At 48.5% G+C, this 14294-nt stretch overlaps 1 protein-coding gene across 1 annotated transcript in view; it reads right to left on the reverse strand.

Annotated features, from left to right (window-relative positions):
- Nucleotides 1-14294, reverse strand: part of LOC120394936 (A.superbus venom factor 1-like) — a 45012-nt gene that overhangs the window by 16973 nt on the left and 13745 nt on the right. The window contains exons 14-16 of the mRNA XM_039519130.1: nucleotides 10954-11049; nucleotides 6768-6918; nucleotides 4617-4780 (exon numbers count right to left, since the gene is read on the reverse strand). Of these exons, the coding sequence (XP_039375064.1) occupies nucleotides 4617-4780; nucleotides 6768-6918; nucleotides 10954-11049 (411 nt within the window). The remainder of the gene's footprint in view (nucleotides 1-4616; nucleotides 4781-6767; nucleotides 6919-10953; nucleotides 11050-14294) is intronic.

The following is a 14294-nucleotide window of genomic DNA, read 5'->3' on the forward strand; positions in this document are numbered from 1 at the left end:
GATTTGGCTTCATTCAGTAACAGGCCCAGATTCTTGAAGGTGGCTCTGATAAATGCCACCGGTGCTTCCACCTGAGCCCTGGAGCGGTCTTTGACCAGCCAGCCGTCGAGGTACAGAAACACCTGCACCTGATGTCTCCACAGAAAGGCGGTGATGACTGCCATGCACTTGGTGAATATTCAAGGTGCTGCTGACAAGCCGAACGGGAGGACAGTAAATTGGTAATGGGAACCATTGACCAGAAACCTGAGGAACTTTCTGGGGTTGTACGCGATTGTTATGTGAAAATATGCACCCTTCAAGTCGAGGGTGGCATACTAGTCTGCTGGATCCAGCGAAGAGATGATGGAGGCCAGGGAGACCATGTGGAACCTGAGTTTCCTCACAAACTTATTGAGGTCCCGCAGGTCCAGCATAGGCCAGGCCTTCGGTATTAGGAAATAGTGGGAATAGAAACCCCCCTGTGTTCCAGTGGAACCTCCTCCACCGCCCTAGTGCTAGGAACAACTGCACCTCCTGAATGAGAAGTTGCTCATGAGAAGGGTCCCTGAAGAGGGATGGGGAAGGGGGGTGGGAGGGTGAGAACTGGATGGAGTATCCCCTCTCTACCATGCAGAGCACCCAGTGGACCGATGTGATATGGGACCATGCACAGTGGAAAGGGGATAACTGTGAGGAAAAAAGGTAAGACGGGATAGATCCAGTCTCTGGTCTGGAACGCCATCCTTGATCGCACCCTCAAAAGACCGCTTTAGGGCCAGAGGGCAGTTTGGGCTGGCCAGAGCCTTGATTAGCAGAGGGATGTTGCCTCCTCTTGCCACTCCTGTTCCTCCTCCGAGAATTGTCCTGGCGGTTCTGCTGCTGGAACCTTTGAGGAGGTTGCGGGCGGAAGTGTCTCCACTGTGTGGCAGGGGTATGCAAGCCCAAGGATCTGAGGGTGGCTCGGGAATCTTTTAGGCTGTGGAGCCGTTTGTCTTCTCTGAAAACAGTCTCACCCTCAAATGGAAGGTCCTGAATGGTTTGCTGGACCTCATAGAATAACCCTGAGACTTGCAGTCAGTGCCCCCCCCCCTGCCACCCCCGTTGTCATCACTCTAGTGGCAGCGTCTGCAGCATCTAAAGCTGCCTGCAAGGAGGCCCAGGAGACTAATTTCCCTTCTTCCACCAAGGTGGTGAACTCCAATTGGGAATCTGACGGGACAAGCTCCGTGAACTTCACCATTGCTGCACAGGTGTTACAAAGGTACCTGCTCACAATGGCCTGTTGGTTAGCAATATGGAGCTGCAAACCACTAGTCGAGTAGAGCTTTCTACCCACAAGATCTAGGCATTTAGCATCCCTATTCTTTGGGGAAGGACCTTGGAAACCCTGTCTCTCCCACTGGTTAGCTGCATATACCACCAGTGAGTCCAGCGGCGGGTGGGAATACAGATGCTCAAAGCCTCTGGAGGACATGAAATACCACCGCTCACTGCATTTGGCAGTGGGTGGCAGGGGGGCCTGGTGCCGACATCAGTACCGGGGCCATAGGTGTCTGCATCAAGGTCGACGTCAACAATGGTGCAGGCGTGGGAGAGGGGTGCATCGACGCCGTGAAGGCTGCTGCCAAAGTCGGAACCGAACACGGTGCCGGAGTCAATGACTGGGTCGGAGGCACAGGGCAAATGCACCATGGAAGGCAGTACAAAAGGGGTGAAGATGTTGCTGAGCATGGGCCCTGGATTCCTTTCTGACCCTGGTTGAAAAGCCCAGGGGGTCCAGAAGGGCCACTGAGGTGGGTTCTGCCACTGTGGAGGCCACGCCTGATGCTCTCGTCTGTCTCTACCCAATCTCACTCTACGACTTCTGCTCCTTCCTGAGTGATAGGAGTCAGACTCAGACTCCAAGGTCTCAGACACTGAAGACCACGGAAGAGCTGATCCTCAATGCCTCGAATGTTGAGAGCTCAGGGAGTGGGTAAGCTCTGTTGGAGCGGGTAGGCACCGATGGACAAGGCAAAGGAGAGCACCTCGACATCATAGCCGGCTTCCCTTTAGAGTGCACCGGAGGATGCAGCTATGTCGGTGCTGAGGGTTCTTCTCTGGCAGGAGAGAACAGTGCCGTCAGGTGGAGGAGGTGCCAAGCAGCCTGGTACGCTTCTGCCATGGACAGGAGCTGCAGCTGCTGTGTAGGCACCGGTGATTGAGATGGGGCTGGACTGGACTGCCACACCTGGGCAGGAGTCAACATGGCCCCAGAAGGAGATGCTGAGGAGTGGCCCTCCTCAGGTTGGACGTCTCCTGGCTTAGCCAGAGGAGAACGGTCATCTGGCTTTTTCTTCTTTTGAGACACCAGTGAGTGGGGGTGGTGCCTACTGTCAGACGGGCCCCGTGAGGAGCCATGGCAGTGCTGAACGTCCCTGGAGGAATCCTTTCTTGGTGCAGAACTCGCCGACGGCGCTGGGGTGCTCCGTGTTGAGGATGACACCATAGGGGTCGGATCTCTCGAGCCCGGGTCAGAGTGGGGGCGTAGGGCTGCCTCCATGAAGATCACCTTGAGCCATTGTTCCCTTTCTTTAACTGTTCTCTGACGGAACTTGCGGCAGATATTACAGCAATCTTTCTGATGGGTCTCCCCCAGGCACCGTAGACACAATGAGTGCGGGTCACTTTTCGGCATGCGCTTGGTGCAGGCCACACACTTCTTGAAACCCGGGGACCATGGCATATTATGGCGCCGGGGCCGGAGTGGGGGGGAACCCCAATAAACACCATACTATACTAAACTGTTAACTCAAACAACGCTAAGAACTAACTATATACAATGGAATAGAGAAGAAACTTGCTGAGCAAGAGCTAAGGGAAGTTCCAGCCACTGTCACTGGCGGTAAGAAGGAACTGAAGGGGTGGCGGGTCAGCAGGGCTATATATTAGGAGCCATGAGGGCATGACTCCAGGGGGTGCCCAGGCTGACCCGATGGATGCTGCTAAGGAAAAAATCTTCCAGCCAACGTGCACGTGCGCGCACATACCCCTGATTGGAATTGACATGAACAAGCACTCAAAGAAGAACACCAGGGTTCCACTGGGTGTCACGCAGGCAAAGGGTTATATAATAATATTACCTGGCTCCTCTGTAGTGTGTTTCATCAGGAGATCTCCAAACACTTTACAAAGCAGTACAAGATCTTTATATACATTTTGCAGATGGGGAAACGGAGGCACAGGGCAGGGAAGTAACTTTCCCAGGGTCATCCAGGAAGCCAGTGGCCAAGCCAGGAATAGAACCCACGGTCAATAAATATATTGTGCATGGTCAATTAGCCTCCCATCACCCCAGCTATTAACAAGGGCCAACTGTCAGCTGGACACAGTGCAACAAGATAGTGGCTCCTTCTATGTATATGTAACCCACACACCTCCACAGGGTGTGGTGCTCTGTCCCCTCTAGTGGAACCAAGACCACTTAGAGAGAGAGATTAATGAGTGTGCTACAGCCTTAGCCCTGTGGCTTTTAGCTCATACAAGAGAGGCTCATGCATTTAGCTCCAGAGGTCCCAAAAGTTTGATCCTGCCCACCGACGACCAGTGTCTATCGGTATTACAAGGCGGGGGCTTGTCCAGGACTCGAACACAGGGCTTCTTGCTAAATGTATGAGCCTCTATTGCATAACCTAAAAGCCCTGTGTCCCTTAGCTAAGGCTGTAGCAGACACGTTAATCTCTCTTTCTAAGTGGGCTCGGTGTCACTGGAAGGGACAGGCACCACACCCAGAAGGTGTGTAGGTTACATATATAGAGACATCTATGCCACACACAGTACACTGTTAGGGATAGAACACATGGCCTCTGACTCCAGAAATATAGACCACTCCCACCCGAGCTTGTAGCATCCATTTAAATAGAGAAAATACAAGACTCAGTAATAAGGAATGTAAAGGGGCTTCTCTTCTGAGGCTGCTGGACACAGACAGACCCTATAGTTCCTAGCAGCCCCCATACTCCAGGGAAGGGAGGGATATCTGAGGACACTCCATAGTGATCTTTATTTAGCTGTCACTACCAGAAGGGATTTTATCCTCTCCAGTGCCTTGTATAAGCAGTTTAAAAAAAATCCAAAAATAATGTTTACAGTTCTACTCAGAGATGGATAAAACCCAAATTGATTCAGATTAGTCATGATACACCATGGCTTTGTCATATGGACTCAGACCATTGGTCGTACACGCCTGGTAGCCTGTCTCCAGACCAATGGCCAAAAACCAAACAAATGCCAGAATGAGTCCAGATGCGTGTGAGTTTCTGCCCATGGGAAGAGAAGGCCCATTCACTCCCCGGGACAACTTGCTGTCTTAAAGAGAAGCATGTGCTCACACCCATTACCTTGGCAGGATGCAGCCTCTAGTGAGAAGATTCAGTCATGCTCCTGTGCTGGTCTCTGCCTTAGGTTAACAATGGCAATGACCTGATAGGTCACGTTGCCCATCTCCCAGGCAATGCAGGACTGTTCTCTACTGGGCATTCTCCAGGGCTTTCTACAATGACTCAAGTGATCGGAATCCCATCCCTTCCGATGGGAGACCTGCCCACAAAACACAGTTTTGGAAGGATACCCGGGACTATAAGGATCATACTCACTTGGGTAGATCCATATCCTCCTCCATAGTAGTTCTGCTCTCTCAGCCATCTGACTATGGGACCAGTCAACTCATACTTCTTCATTTTCAGCAAGGCCAGCAAGGCGTACGAGGTGCCCTCAATGTTGAAGGTGCGGGTGTTTGGCTCTTCCCAGCGATTTCCATCTAGGCAGCATCAAAGAAGGCGAGCTAAAGGACTTTTCCCAAGGACATCCACTCATTCTGATCAAACCTGACTGGACCATACCATCACCTGACTCCTTCCCCAACTTTCCGCATGGAGGATCAGTAAGTTGAACTGATTGTTGCCCTTTTCGGGACGAGCAGCTACCCAATATGTGGAGCCTTGGAGGATTGTTTCAATTAGGATGAGGAATTGGTGATAGGCCTCAGGTATTTTCTCTGGTGTAAACTGGATTGCTTACAAAAATGCACAGAAAGTCCCACTTCCCTGAGCATAAGAGAACCCAACAGCACGCAACTTCTTTGCTGAGAAATCCCCAAGTCTGCCCCTGAAGTGAGTTCTAGGCCTAACAAGCAATGTCTCTCTGCTTGTTTCATAACACTTCTCCAGGCTTTCAGCTGGTTTCTGCCTCTAACGCACAGGGTGCAAAACCAACATACTAGCTCCTATGTTTGCAATTAGGGAAACCCCTCAGCCCACATGCCTTAGCTCTTGACCTGCTGTGTGCCTTGGGCAGTCCCTACATTGTTTTTAGCTGTATCTACTACAGAAAGAGTCTTGATTGCTCCTTCCACTGAGTCTGAAAGATCAATTTTTTTAATCCTTTCTTAAAAATAGGAACTACGTTAGCAATTCTCCAGTAATACGGTACAACCCCTGAGTTTACAGATTCATTAAAAATTCTTGCTAATGGGCTTGCAATTTCATGTGCCAGTTCCTTTAATATTCTTGGATGAAGATTATCTGGGCCCCGCGATTTAGTCCCATTAAGCTGTTCAAGTTTGGCTGTGGGAATATCTACCTCCATATCCTCATTTTTCCTCATTTGTCATCCTACCATTATCCCTAAGCTCCTGATTAGCCTCATTAAAGACTGAGGCAAAGTATTTGTTTAGATATTGGGCCATGCCTAGATTATCCTTAACCTCCACTCCATCCTCAGTGTTTAGTGGTCCCACTTCTTCTTTCTTTGTTTTCTTCTTATTTATATGGCTATAGAACCTTTTACTATTGGTTTTAATTCCCTTTGCAAGGTCCAACTCTACATGGCTTTTTGCCTTTCTCACTTTATCCCTACCTGTTCTGACCTCAATAAAGTAGCTTTCCTTGCTGATCCCTCCCACCTTCCACTCCGTATAGGCTTTCTGCTTTTTCTTAATCACCTCTCTGAGATGCTTGCTCATCCAGCTTGGTCTACAACTCCTGCCTATGAGTTTTTTCCCCTTTCTTGGGATGCAGGCTTCTGATAGTTTCTGCAACCTTGACTTGAAGTAAATCCTGGCCTCTTCCACCTTTAGATCCACAAGTTCTTCAGTCCAATCCACTTCCCTAACTAATTTCCTTAATTTTTTTAAGTTAGCCCTTTTGAAATCATAAACCCTAGTCACAGATCTACTTTTGTTTATCCTTCCATTTAGTTTGAACTGAATGAGCTCATGATCACTCGAACCAAGGTTGTCCCCTACAACCATTTCTTCTATGAGGTCCTCACTACTCACCAAAACCAAATCTAAAATGGCATCCCCTCTTGTTGGTTCAGCAACTACTTGAAGGAATCCATCAGCTATCGCATCCAGGAAAATCTGAGCCCTATTATTATTACTAGCACTTGTCTTCCAGTCTATATCTGGGAAGTTAAATTCTCCCATGATCACACAATTCCCATTAGTATTTACTTCATTAAAAACATTAAAGGGGTCTCTATCCATATCCAAGTCAGATCCTGGCGGTCTATAGCACATCCCAAGGACTATCCCACGGGAGGCTCTGTTTAGTAGCTTTCTTCCCCAATGTGATTTTTGCTCAGACAGACTCTAAAAGCTCAAATCTGGCCAAAAGGAACAAGTCTATGCCTGTTATTCATTCCTCATTAGTTAATCCCTCTCCAACCTCCTTTGCTTCTCTTCCCTGAACTCCATCCTGACTTGGCCACATCTTTTCAGTACTTGATTAGATGCCCTGATTTACCTGTCGAAGCTCTCATGAGCGTCTTCTCAGTGTTCAGTTTCCCTACCATGGCTAAGGCATAGGATGCAAGAGCCACAGTATAAGGTCTGACTAGAGACTGGTACCTTTGGGCTAAGTAGTCAGCGGCTTTGGAGATGCTGCTTTCAAAACTCTATGAGGTGACAAAGAAAACAAAAGAAAATCAAACTCGTGGGTTAGGCTGAGGTTTCGGGTGGTGTTAATGTAACACTGACAGACTCTGGTGGTCAGAGGGTGGAATGGGACCTGTGGAGCTACATGCATGAGCCTCTACTGCATGAACTAAAAGTCATAAGGTTCTAGAGCAGATTCATTAATCTCTCTCTAAGTGGTCTCAGTGCTACTAGATGGGACAGAACACCACACCCAGGAGGTGTGTGGGTTACATTAAGACATTACAAATTTATGTGGCTTCCAGCTTTATTTAATTTCACAGTGAATTTTGTGCTGTGAAAGATGGAGGAGGTAGGAAAGCATGGAAGTGAGATATTTGAAGGCAGCGAACGAGGACATTTCTGGAGAGGCTGAGGGAACTGGGATTGTTTAGTCTGCAGAAGAGAAGAATGAGGGGGGATTTGATAGCTGCTTTCAACTACCTAAAAGGCGGTTCCAAAGAGGACAGATCTAGACTGTTCTTGGTGGTACCAGATGACAGAACAAGGAGTAATGGTCTCAAGTTGCAGTGGGGCAGATTTAGGTTGGATATTAAGAAAAACTTTTTCACTAGGAGGGTGGTGAAGCACTGGAATGGGTTACCTAGGGAGGTGGTGGAATCTCCGTCCTTAGAGGTTTTTAAGGTCAGGCTTGACAAAGCCCTGGCTGGGATGATTTAGTTGGGAATTGGTCCTGCTTTGAGCAGGGGGTTGGACTAGATACTTCCTGAGGTCCCTTCCAACCCTGATATTCTATGAGTCTGTGAGTCACATGCAGAATGTCATCAGGAGTGAGACCAACGTCTGTGGCAGGGCCAACCCTAGCCCAAATGGCACCCTAGAGCGTCTTTGGTGTTCCGCCCCCCTCCTCTATTTGTTAAATTTTTGAATACCTTATTTTCTATTGCATTTGTAGCCCATTTCACGACTTTGATGCACGATTCACATGCATAATAATTTATCCCGGTCGTATAAGATGATAAATTTGCACACTAGGAGCTGTAAATCTGCATTTATTCATACCATATATAAGCAAATAAAAAAACATTTGTTTCCTCTAAGCTTATAGAAACAAAGCTTATAGGTCCAGAACGTTCTAGGAGGTTAGTGAGAAATGAATCCACATACGGAATACCGGAAACATTTTACTTCAAACATTCAATTTTCCCTTTTGTCTCTAACAACAAAAACAGCACCCTGAGCCCATCGTCCCTCCCCCACCTCCCAGCCCAGCACCCGAGGTGGTTGCCTGGATTGCCTGCCCCTAAATCTGGCCCTGGTCTGTGGTATCAGACAGAAGCTGCAAGAGAGGAGGATGAGATGATGTGGTGGGCACGTACAAAGAAGGGATGTCGAGAATCACAGGTTCCGACTCCATAGGTGCTCTGCAGCTCAAGCACCCATGGAAAACAATAGGGGGCGCTCAGCCCCCACCAGCCACAGTGGTTCCACCCCAGCTGGCCACCGATCAGCTGTTTAGCAGGTTCCTAGGGGCTGGCCACTTCAGCAAGCGGGTGGCTGGAAGCTCTCGAGGGAGGGGGACAGAGAAGAGGGAGCGGCGGGCTGGCAGGGAGCGGGAGGAGCGGGGGCAGGAAGAGGTGGAGCAAGTGCAGGGAAGGGGTGAAGTGGGGATGGGGCCTCAGGGCGGAGTGAAGGGGGAGCACCCACCGGGAAAAATAAAAGTCAGCGCTTGTGAAGGGAATCCTGTTAGGGAGGCGTTTGAGAGTCACATTTACAGGTGGAAAACAAGAGGCTGGCCAAGAAAATAGTGGACAGACAGTGGACAGGAGGACAAAGTGCATATGGAGCAAATGGAGGACTGGCAAGCCTGAAGAAGAAAGATGGAGGCAATTCTGGAGGAGGATGTCCTCTGTTTAGCCCCACTAACGGTAGTGGCCGAGCAAGTCTCCGCGAGATGAGAGGGTAGTGTCGTCCCCCTGTCCTGGTTTCACCGGGTCCTAGGATCTAATAATACCAAGCTCCTATATAACACTTCTCAGCAGATCTCCAAGCTCTTTATAAAGGAGGTCAGTCTTATTAACCCCATATTACAGAAAGGGAAACTGAGGTACAGAGCAGGAAAGTTATTTGCCTGAGGTCTCCCAGCAGGTGTGGGATGAGAACTCAAGTCTCCTGAAGCCTCGTCCAGTGCACTATCCACTAGGCCATGCTGTCTTCATCCTACAGATGACTGCCTCTCTCCTCATGCTGTACTGCTACAGCTGCAGTCAGCTGGCTCCCCCGCACTATAAAAGAGAGGGAGCAGCTGCCAGGCTGTTCTCTACAAGGGCTCCAAAACTCTGGAAGTTGTTCCCCAGCTTAGCCTGAAATAGCTCAAATGTGGTGACCTGAGCATGCTGCAAAAGACACCTCTTTGATAGGGTTCTTGGAAAAGGCTGAGGGTTTGCTTCTCCTAAAGATGAGGGGGTAGAAAGGAGGTTCTGTTGCTGTCTGGCCAGCTGAGTTCCTACTGAAATGATCACTTTAACCCGGGGGATATAACTGTGTGGTTAATGACGTGGCAGGGTGCTAGAGCTGGGATGGGCAAACATTTTGGCCTGAGGGCCACATCTGGGTATGGAATATGAATGCTCACTAAATTGGGGATTGGGGTGTGGGATGGGGTGAGGGCTCCGGCTGGGGGTTTGGGCTCTGGGGTGGGCCCAGAAATGAGAAGTTCAGGGTACAGGAGGCTCTGGGCTGGGGTTGGGGTACTGGGGGGAGGGAAGGTTGAGGGCTCTAGGATGGAGCTCGGGATGAGGGGTTTGGGGAGTAGGATGATGCTCTGGGCTGGGATCGAGGGGTTTGGAGGGCAGGAGGGGGATTAGGGCTGGGGCAGGGGGCTGGGTCCCGGGAGCGGGACAGGGATGCAGGCTCCGAGCAGTGCTAACCTCAAGCAGCTCCTGGAAGCAGCAGCATGTCCCCTCTCTGGCTCCTACGCAGAGGCACAGCGAGGTGGCTCTGTGCGCTTCCCCGTCTGCAGGTGTGGCTCCCGGAAGCAGTGGGATGTCCCCACTCTGGCTCCTACATGGAGGCGCAGTGCCTGCCAGGCAGCTCTGTGTGCTGTCCCATCCACAGGCATCGCCCCTGCAGCTCCTATTGGCTGCACTCCCTGGCCAATGGGAGCTGCGGGCGTGGTGCTTGGAGTGGGGGCAGCATGCGGAGTTCCTGGCTGCCCCTACATGTAGGAACAAGAAGGGGGACATGCCGCTGCTTCCGGGAGCCACGCGGAGCAGACCCTGACCTCATTCCCCAGCAGGAGTTCGAGGGCCAGATTAAAAGATCTGATAGACCAGACATGGGCCGTAGTTTGCCCACCCTGTGCTAGAGCATTGCATATGCATCTTTTAAAAATTATTGTAAATCTAAATAAGTAAATCAATGTCCCGTAACTAATCCCGTGACCCGTCTAGTTCCCCTTAATATTCCTGCATGCTTAGATTGCAAACTTTCTGGAGCAGAGACTGTCTTCTGGTTCTGTGTTTGTACAGCACCTGGCACAACGGGATCTCTGGTCATGGACTGCCGCTCCAAGGGGTTACCTCAATATAAATAATAATTATAATAATAACAGGAAACTTAAACCCACCCAGCTTGTAATTCTGAAAGCCTTGTATTCTAATATTCTCTCCTTTTGTAGATGGAGAGGCCGTGAAACCATAGCATAAAGCCAAACCCAAATAAGGACTCATTGCTTCTTTTGAAGATGGTCTCTATGTTATTTTAAATCATTTTTTTCTGCTTGGTTTTTTGATCTGATAAATATCCAAGCCCAGCTTCTCTCGTTTTCCTGGCAGATTCTTGCAAGATTGTTGGAGGACTCTGAAGGCGGCGTCTCAGGCATTCGAGACCTGAGCTCCTCAACGGGTGTGCAAGGAAGAGAAGACTATCTGGCAACCCACTAACTCCTGGCCCAGCAAATTCCGCACACCACAGGGCATGGTTGATAGGGGATGGAAAGATGGGAAAACCTGGGTATGAACGTAGAAGTGACTCTATGGTGCAGAGATACTCACGTTGACTTGATCCTTGCAGATGTCCTTGGCCTCTTCCAATGCAATCAGCACAAAAGCCGTTAAAGAGACATCAGGCTCAGCACCCTTGTACCCTCCCTGAAGGGGAGCAAAGGACAGATTTGGGATAAGAAAGTCTCCCGAGTACCATGAAAAGAAAGAATTAATCCCAGGCCCTCAGCATAGGAAATTATAGCAGAACACATGCTTCCTAGAAAGCTACCCAAGAATGGACTCTCAGTCATGGCCAGACCTATCGCTGAACCTCCCTTTGGCTAACAGACACCTGTCATGCAATGGGCCAGGTTCTGATCTCAGTTACTCCTTTGTCAATGTGGAGGAACTCCATCCAAGTCAATAGAGATGCTTCGTATTAAACCAGCTTGAGACAATTTAGCTCACCAGGCGGGTGCTCAGGTCCCGTCACTAGCTCCCAGGCAGCTTCCCGTGTATTAATGGATCAAGCCCCAGTGACATCAAAGACCAAAGTTTGTCCTGTGAAGCACCAAGAAAGCTGCACACCTCTGGGGCAATGCAAATCACTAAGCCCAGGATGAAGCACATGAGAGGCGAGGACAAGGCATTCTCAGTCAAGGGGAGCTGGCTGGGGAACCAGTGCTTGGCGAGATCAGAGCCTAAGCATTTTTAGTAAACACTGCAAAACGATCCCCTTTGGAGATGTCTTTCCACCACCAGAACAACACTTGCAGCACTAACCCCACTCCCTTCTATCTAATAAACCCAGACATGGACACCCCCTAAACCCTGACATGGACACTCCCTTCTACCCTAAACCCTAATACTGAGACCCCTAACACGGAGACCCCTTAAACCTAGATACTGACAGCCCTAAACCCCAACAGCCCTAAACCCCAAGGGTGCTGGAGTAACGTTTATAGTGGAGTGCTGAGAGCCATTGAACCAAACTGTAACCCTGTATATCGGGGTGGCCAACCTGAGCCTGAGAAGGAGCCAGAATTTACCAATGTACATTGCCAAAGAGCCACAGTATTATGTAATGATTATATATGTCTATGTATACGCACGTGTATATATATATATATATATATATATATATATATATATATATATATATATGCACACACAATCATATAATTTAATAATGTATATTTATTATGCATTTATAATATATAGTTAATGATAATAACAATAACTTGTCTTAACCGTTTTACTTAGTGGGACTTCTGGCAATCTTTGCTTTCAACAATTCCCTTGAAGTCTGGTTTGTGTTCAGTTGTGTTCACATGCAGCAGTTCTCTTAAGTGGCTGTCTGTCAAAACAGATTGGTGCTTGGATTTCACGTGTTTGAGTGTTGAGAAAAGAGACTCACAAAGATCAGTCGAGGCAAACACTGAGATTAATTTTAGGGCTGCACCACTGATGTTGGGGTATTTATCCTCTGGTACAGGTTTCCAGAAAGTGAGGGTCCCCTCTGTCTTCTGAACAGATTTCAATCTGTCATCTTCCAAAAGTTCTATTATTTCCATCTGGGATGTTGCTTTGCCAGTAACTAAAGGGGGCTTCAGACAATCGGCTTTAGCACTACAAGGGTCAATCACAAATCTGATTTGCGGTCTTTTCTGCAAATCTTGGAATCTTTCCTCAAAACTGTCCTTAAGGTCTTTAATCACGCTCGCATATCTAGTTGTGCTCCGTTTTAGGGGTTCTGCTGCATCTGCTTTTGATCTGCCTGGAAGTTGTGACATTGTGAAAGTGTGTCAGCTCTCCCTCAAGCAGTTGTCTGTGAAACAACTGCAGTTTGTTCATGAACGCAAATACACTTTGCACTAGACGAGACAGCAACCGGAATTTTCCTTCTAAGTCCATGTTTAGTTTATCCAAATGCAGCAGCATGTCTGCAAGAAATGCCAAGTCTAGAACCCACCCAGGATCTGTAAGCTCAGGGTGTATTCTTTGCTTCTCCTCCATAAACAATTTTACTGGTTCCCAAGAGCTCGAAAAAACGGGAAATAACTTTATCTCTTGAGAGCCATCGAACTGCGCGTGAAAAGACAAATCGGCAGGGAAGTAGTATTCATCCAGTTCTTCGATTAGATTTTGAAATTGTTTGTGATTGAATGCATTTGAGCAAATGAAATTCACAATGTGCAAGACTGGTTTCATGGCGTGATGAAATTTGAGATTTTTACATACCAGTTGCTCCCGATGAATAATACAGTGAAATATCCAAAATTCAGGAAAGCTCTCATCAGACTTACAAAGCCCTATTAATCCATTCACAGATCCCCACATGGACTGAGCCCCATCTGTTGCAATGGCAGTGAGCTTCTGTAAAGGGAAGTGGTGTTTCGCAGCCAACAACATCAGTGACTCCTTTAGATCTCATCCACGAGTTCTGTCCTTTAGTGGGACGATATCCAGGAGTTCTTCCTTTACAACACAGTCGTCAAACACAATCCGGACAAATATTGATAATTGAGGTTTATCCTGTACATCGCACGACTCATCGAAAGCGATGCTCAAACACTCACACTGCTGAAGTTGCAAGTGCAGTTGTGATTCGATGTCTCTGTTCAGATTGGAGATTCTGCGTTCTGTTGTGTGGCATGAAAGCTGCAGGCTAGAAATTCTCTTCTGTAGATTCTCGTTCTCTGATGACAGGATTGAAATCACATCAGTGAGGCACATTTTTATAAACTCGCCTTCAGAGTAGGGCTTTTTTGCATGGGCTACATGCCAGGCCACATAATAGAAGGCTAACGTTACAGTCCGTGATCGGTTGGCAAATCCAATGAAGAACCGGGCTTCTACATCTGTTTGTTTTTTCAAAATGTTCAGTTTTCAGAACCTTGTGGGAATTCTTGATCCATATGTACATGGCTAGAAGCGAAATGATTCTGCAAGTTTCAAGATTTGAACTGAGAGACGCACGTCTGGCAAAGAAGACACATGGCCTTACCATTACGTTCAACGAAAAAGTACTTCTGCTCCCACTCCTGTTGGAAGCAGCGATTTTCATCTGTGTATTTTCTTTTCCATTTGCACTTGCCTTCCATTGTCAGATGGTGTAAGAAAAATTTTGATTACAAATTTCCACACCAGCAGTCACTGTGCACTTTATTGAAGGAGACCAGGCTCTGACCAGGGGTTGCTGGACACCTGGTTCTGACCCAGGCCCCGCCTCCCACTCCACCCCTTTCATCAAGTCCCCACCCCCACCCTGCCCCACCTCCGCCTCTTCCTGCCCCATTCCACCTCCTCCCCCAGTGAGCCATGTCCTTGCTCCTCCCCCTCTCCCTCCCAGAGCCTCCTGGTGCGAAACAGGGGCAGCAGGCAAGAGGACTGTGGGGGGAGGCTGTGCA

This window comes from Mauremys reevesii, unplaced genomic scaffold (genome assembly GCF_016161935.1).
Source record: "Mauremys reevesii isolate NIE-2019 unplaced genomic scaffold, ASM1616193v1 Contig84, whole genome shotgun sequence".
Taxonomy (NCBI): domain Eukaryota; kingdom Metazoa; phylum Chordata; order Testudines; family Geoemydidae; genus Mauremys; species Mauremys reevesii.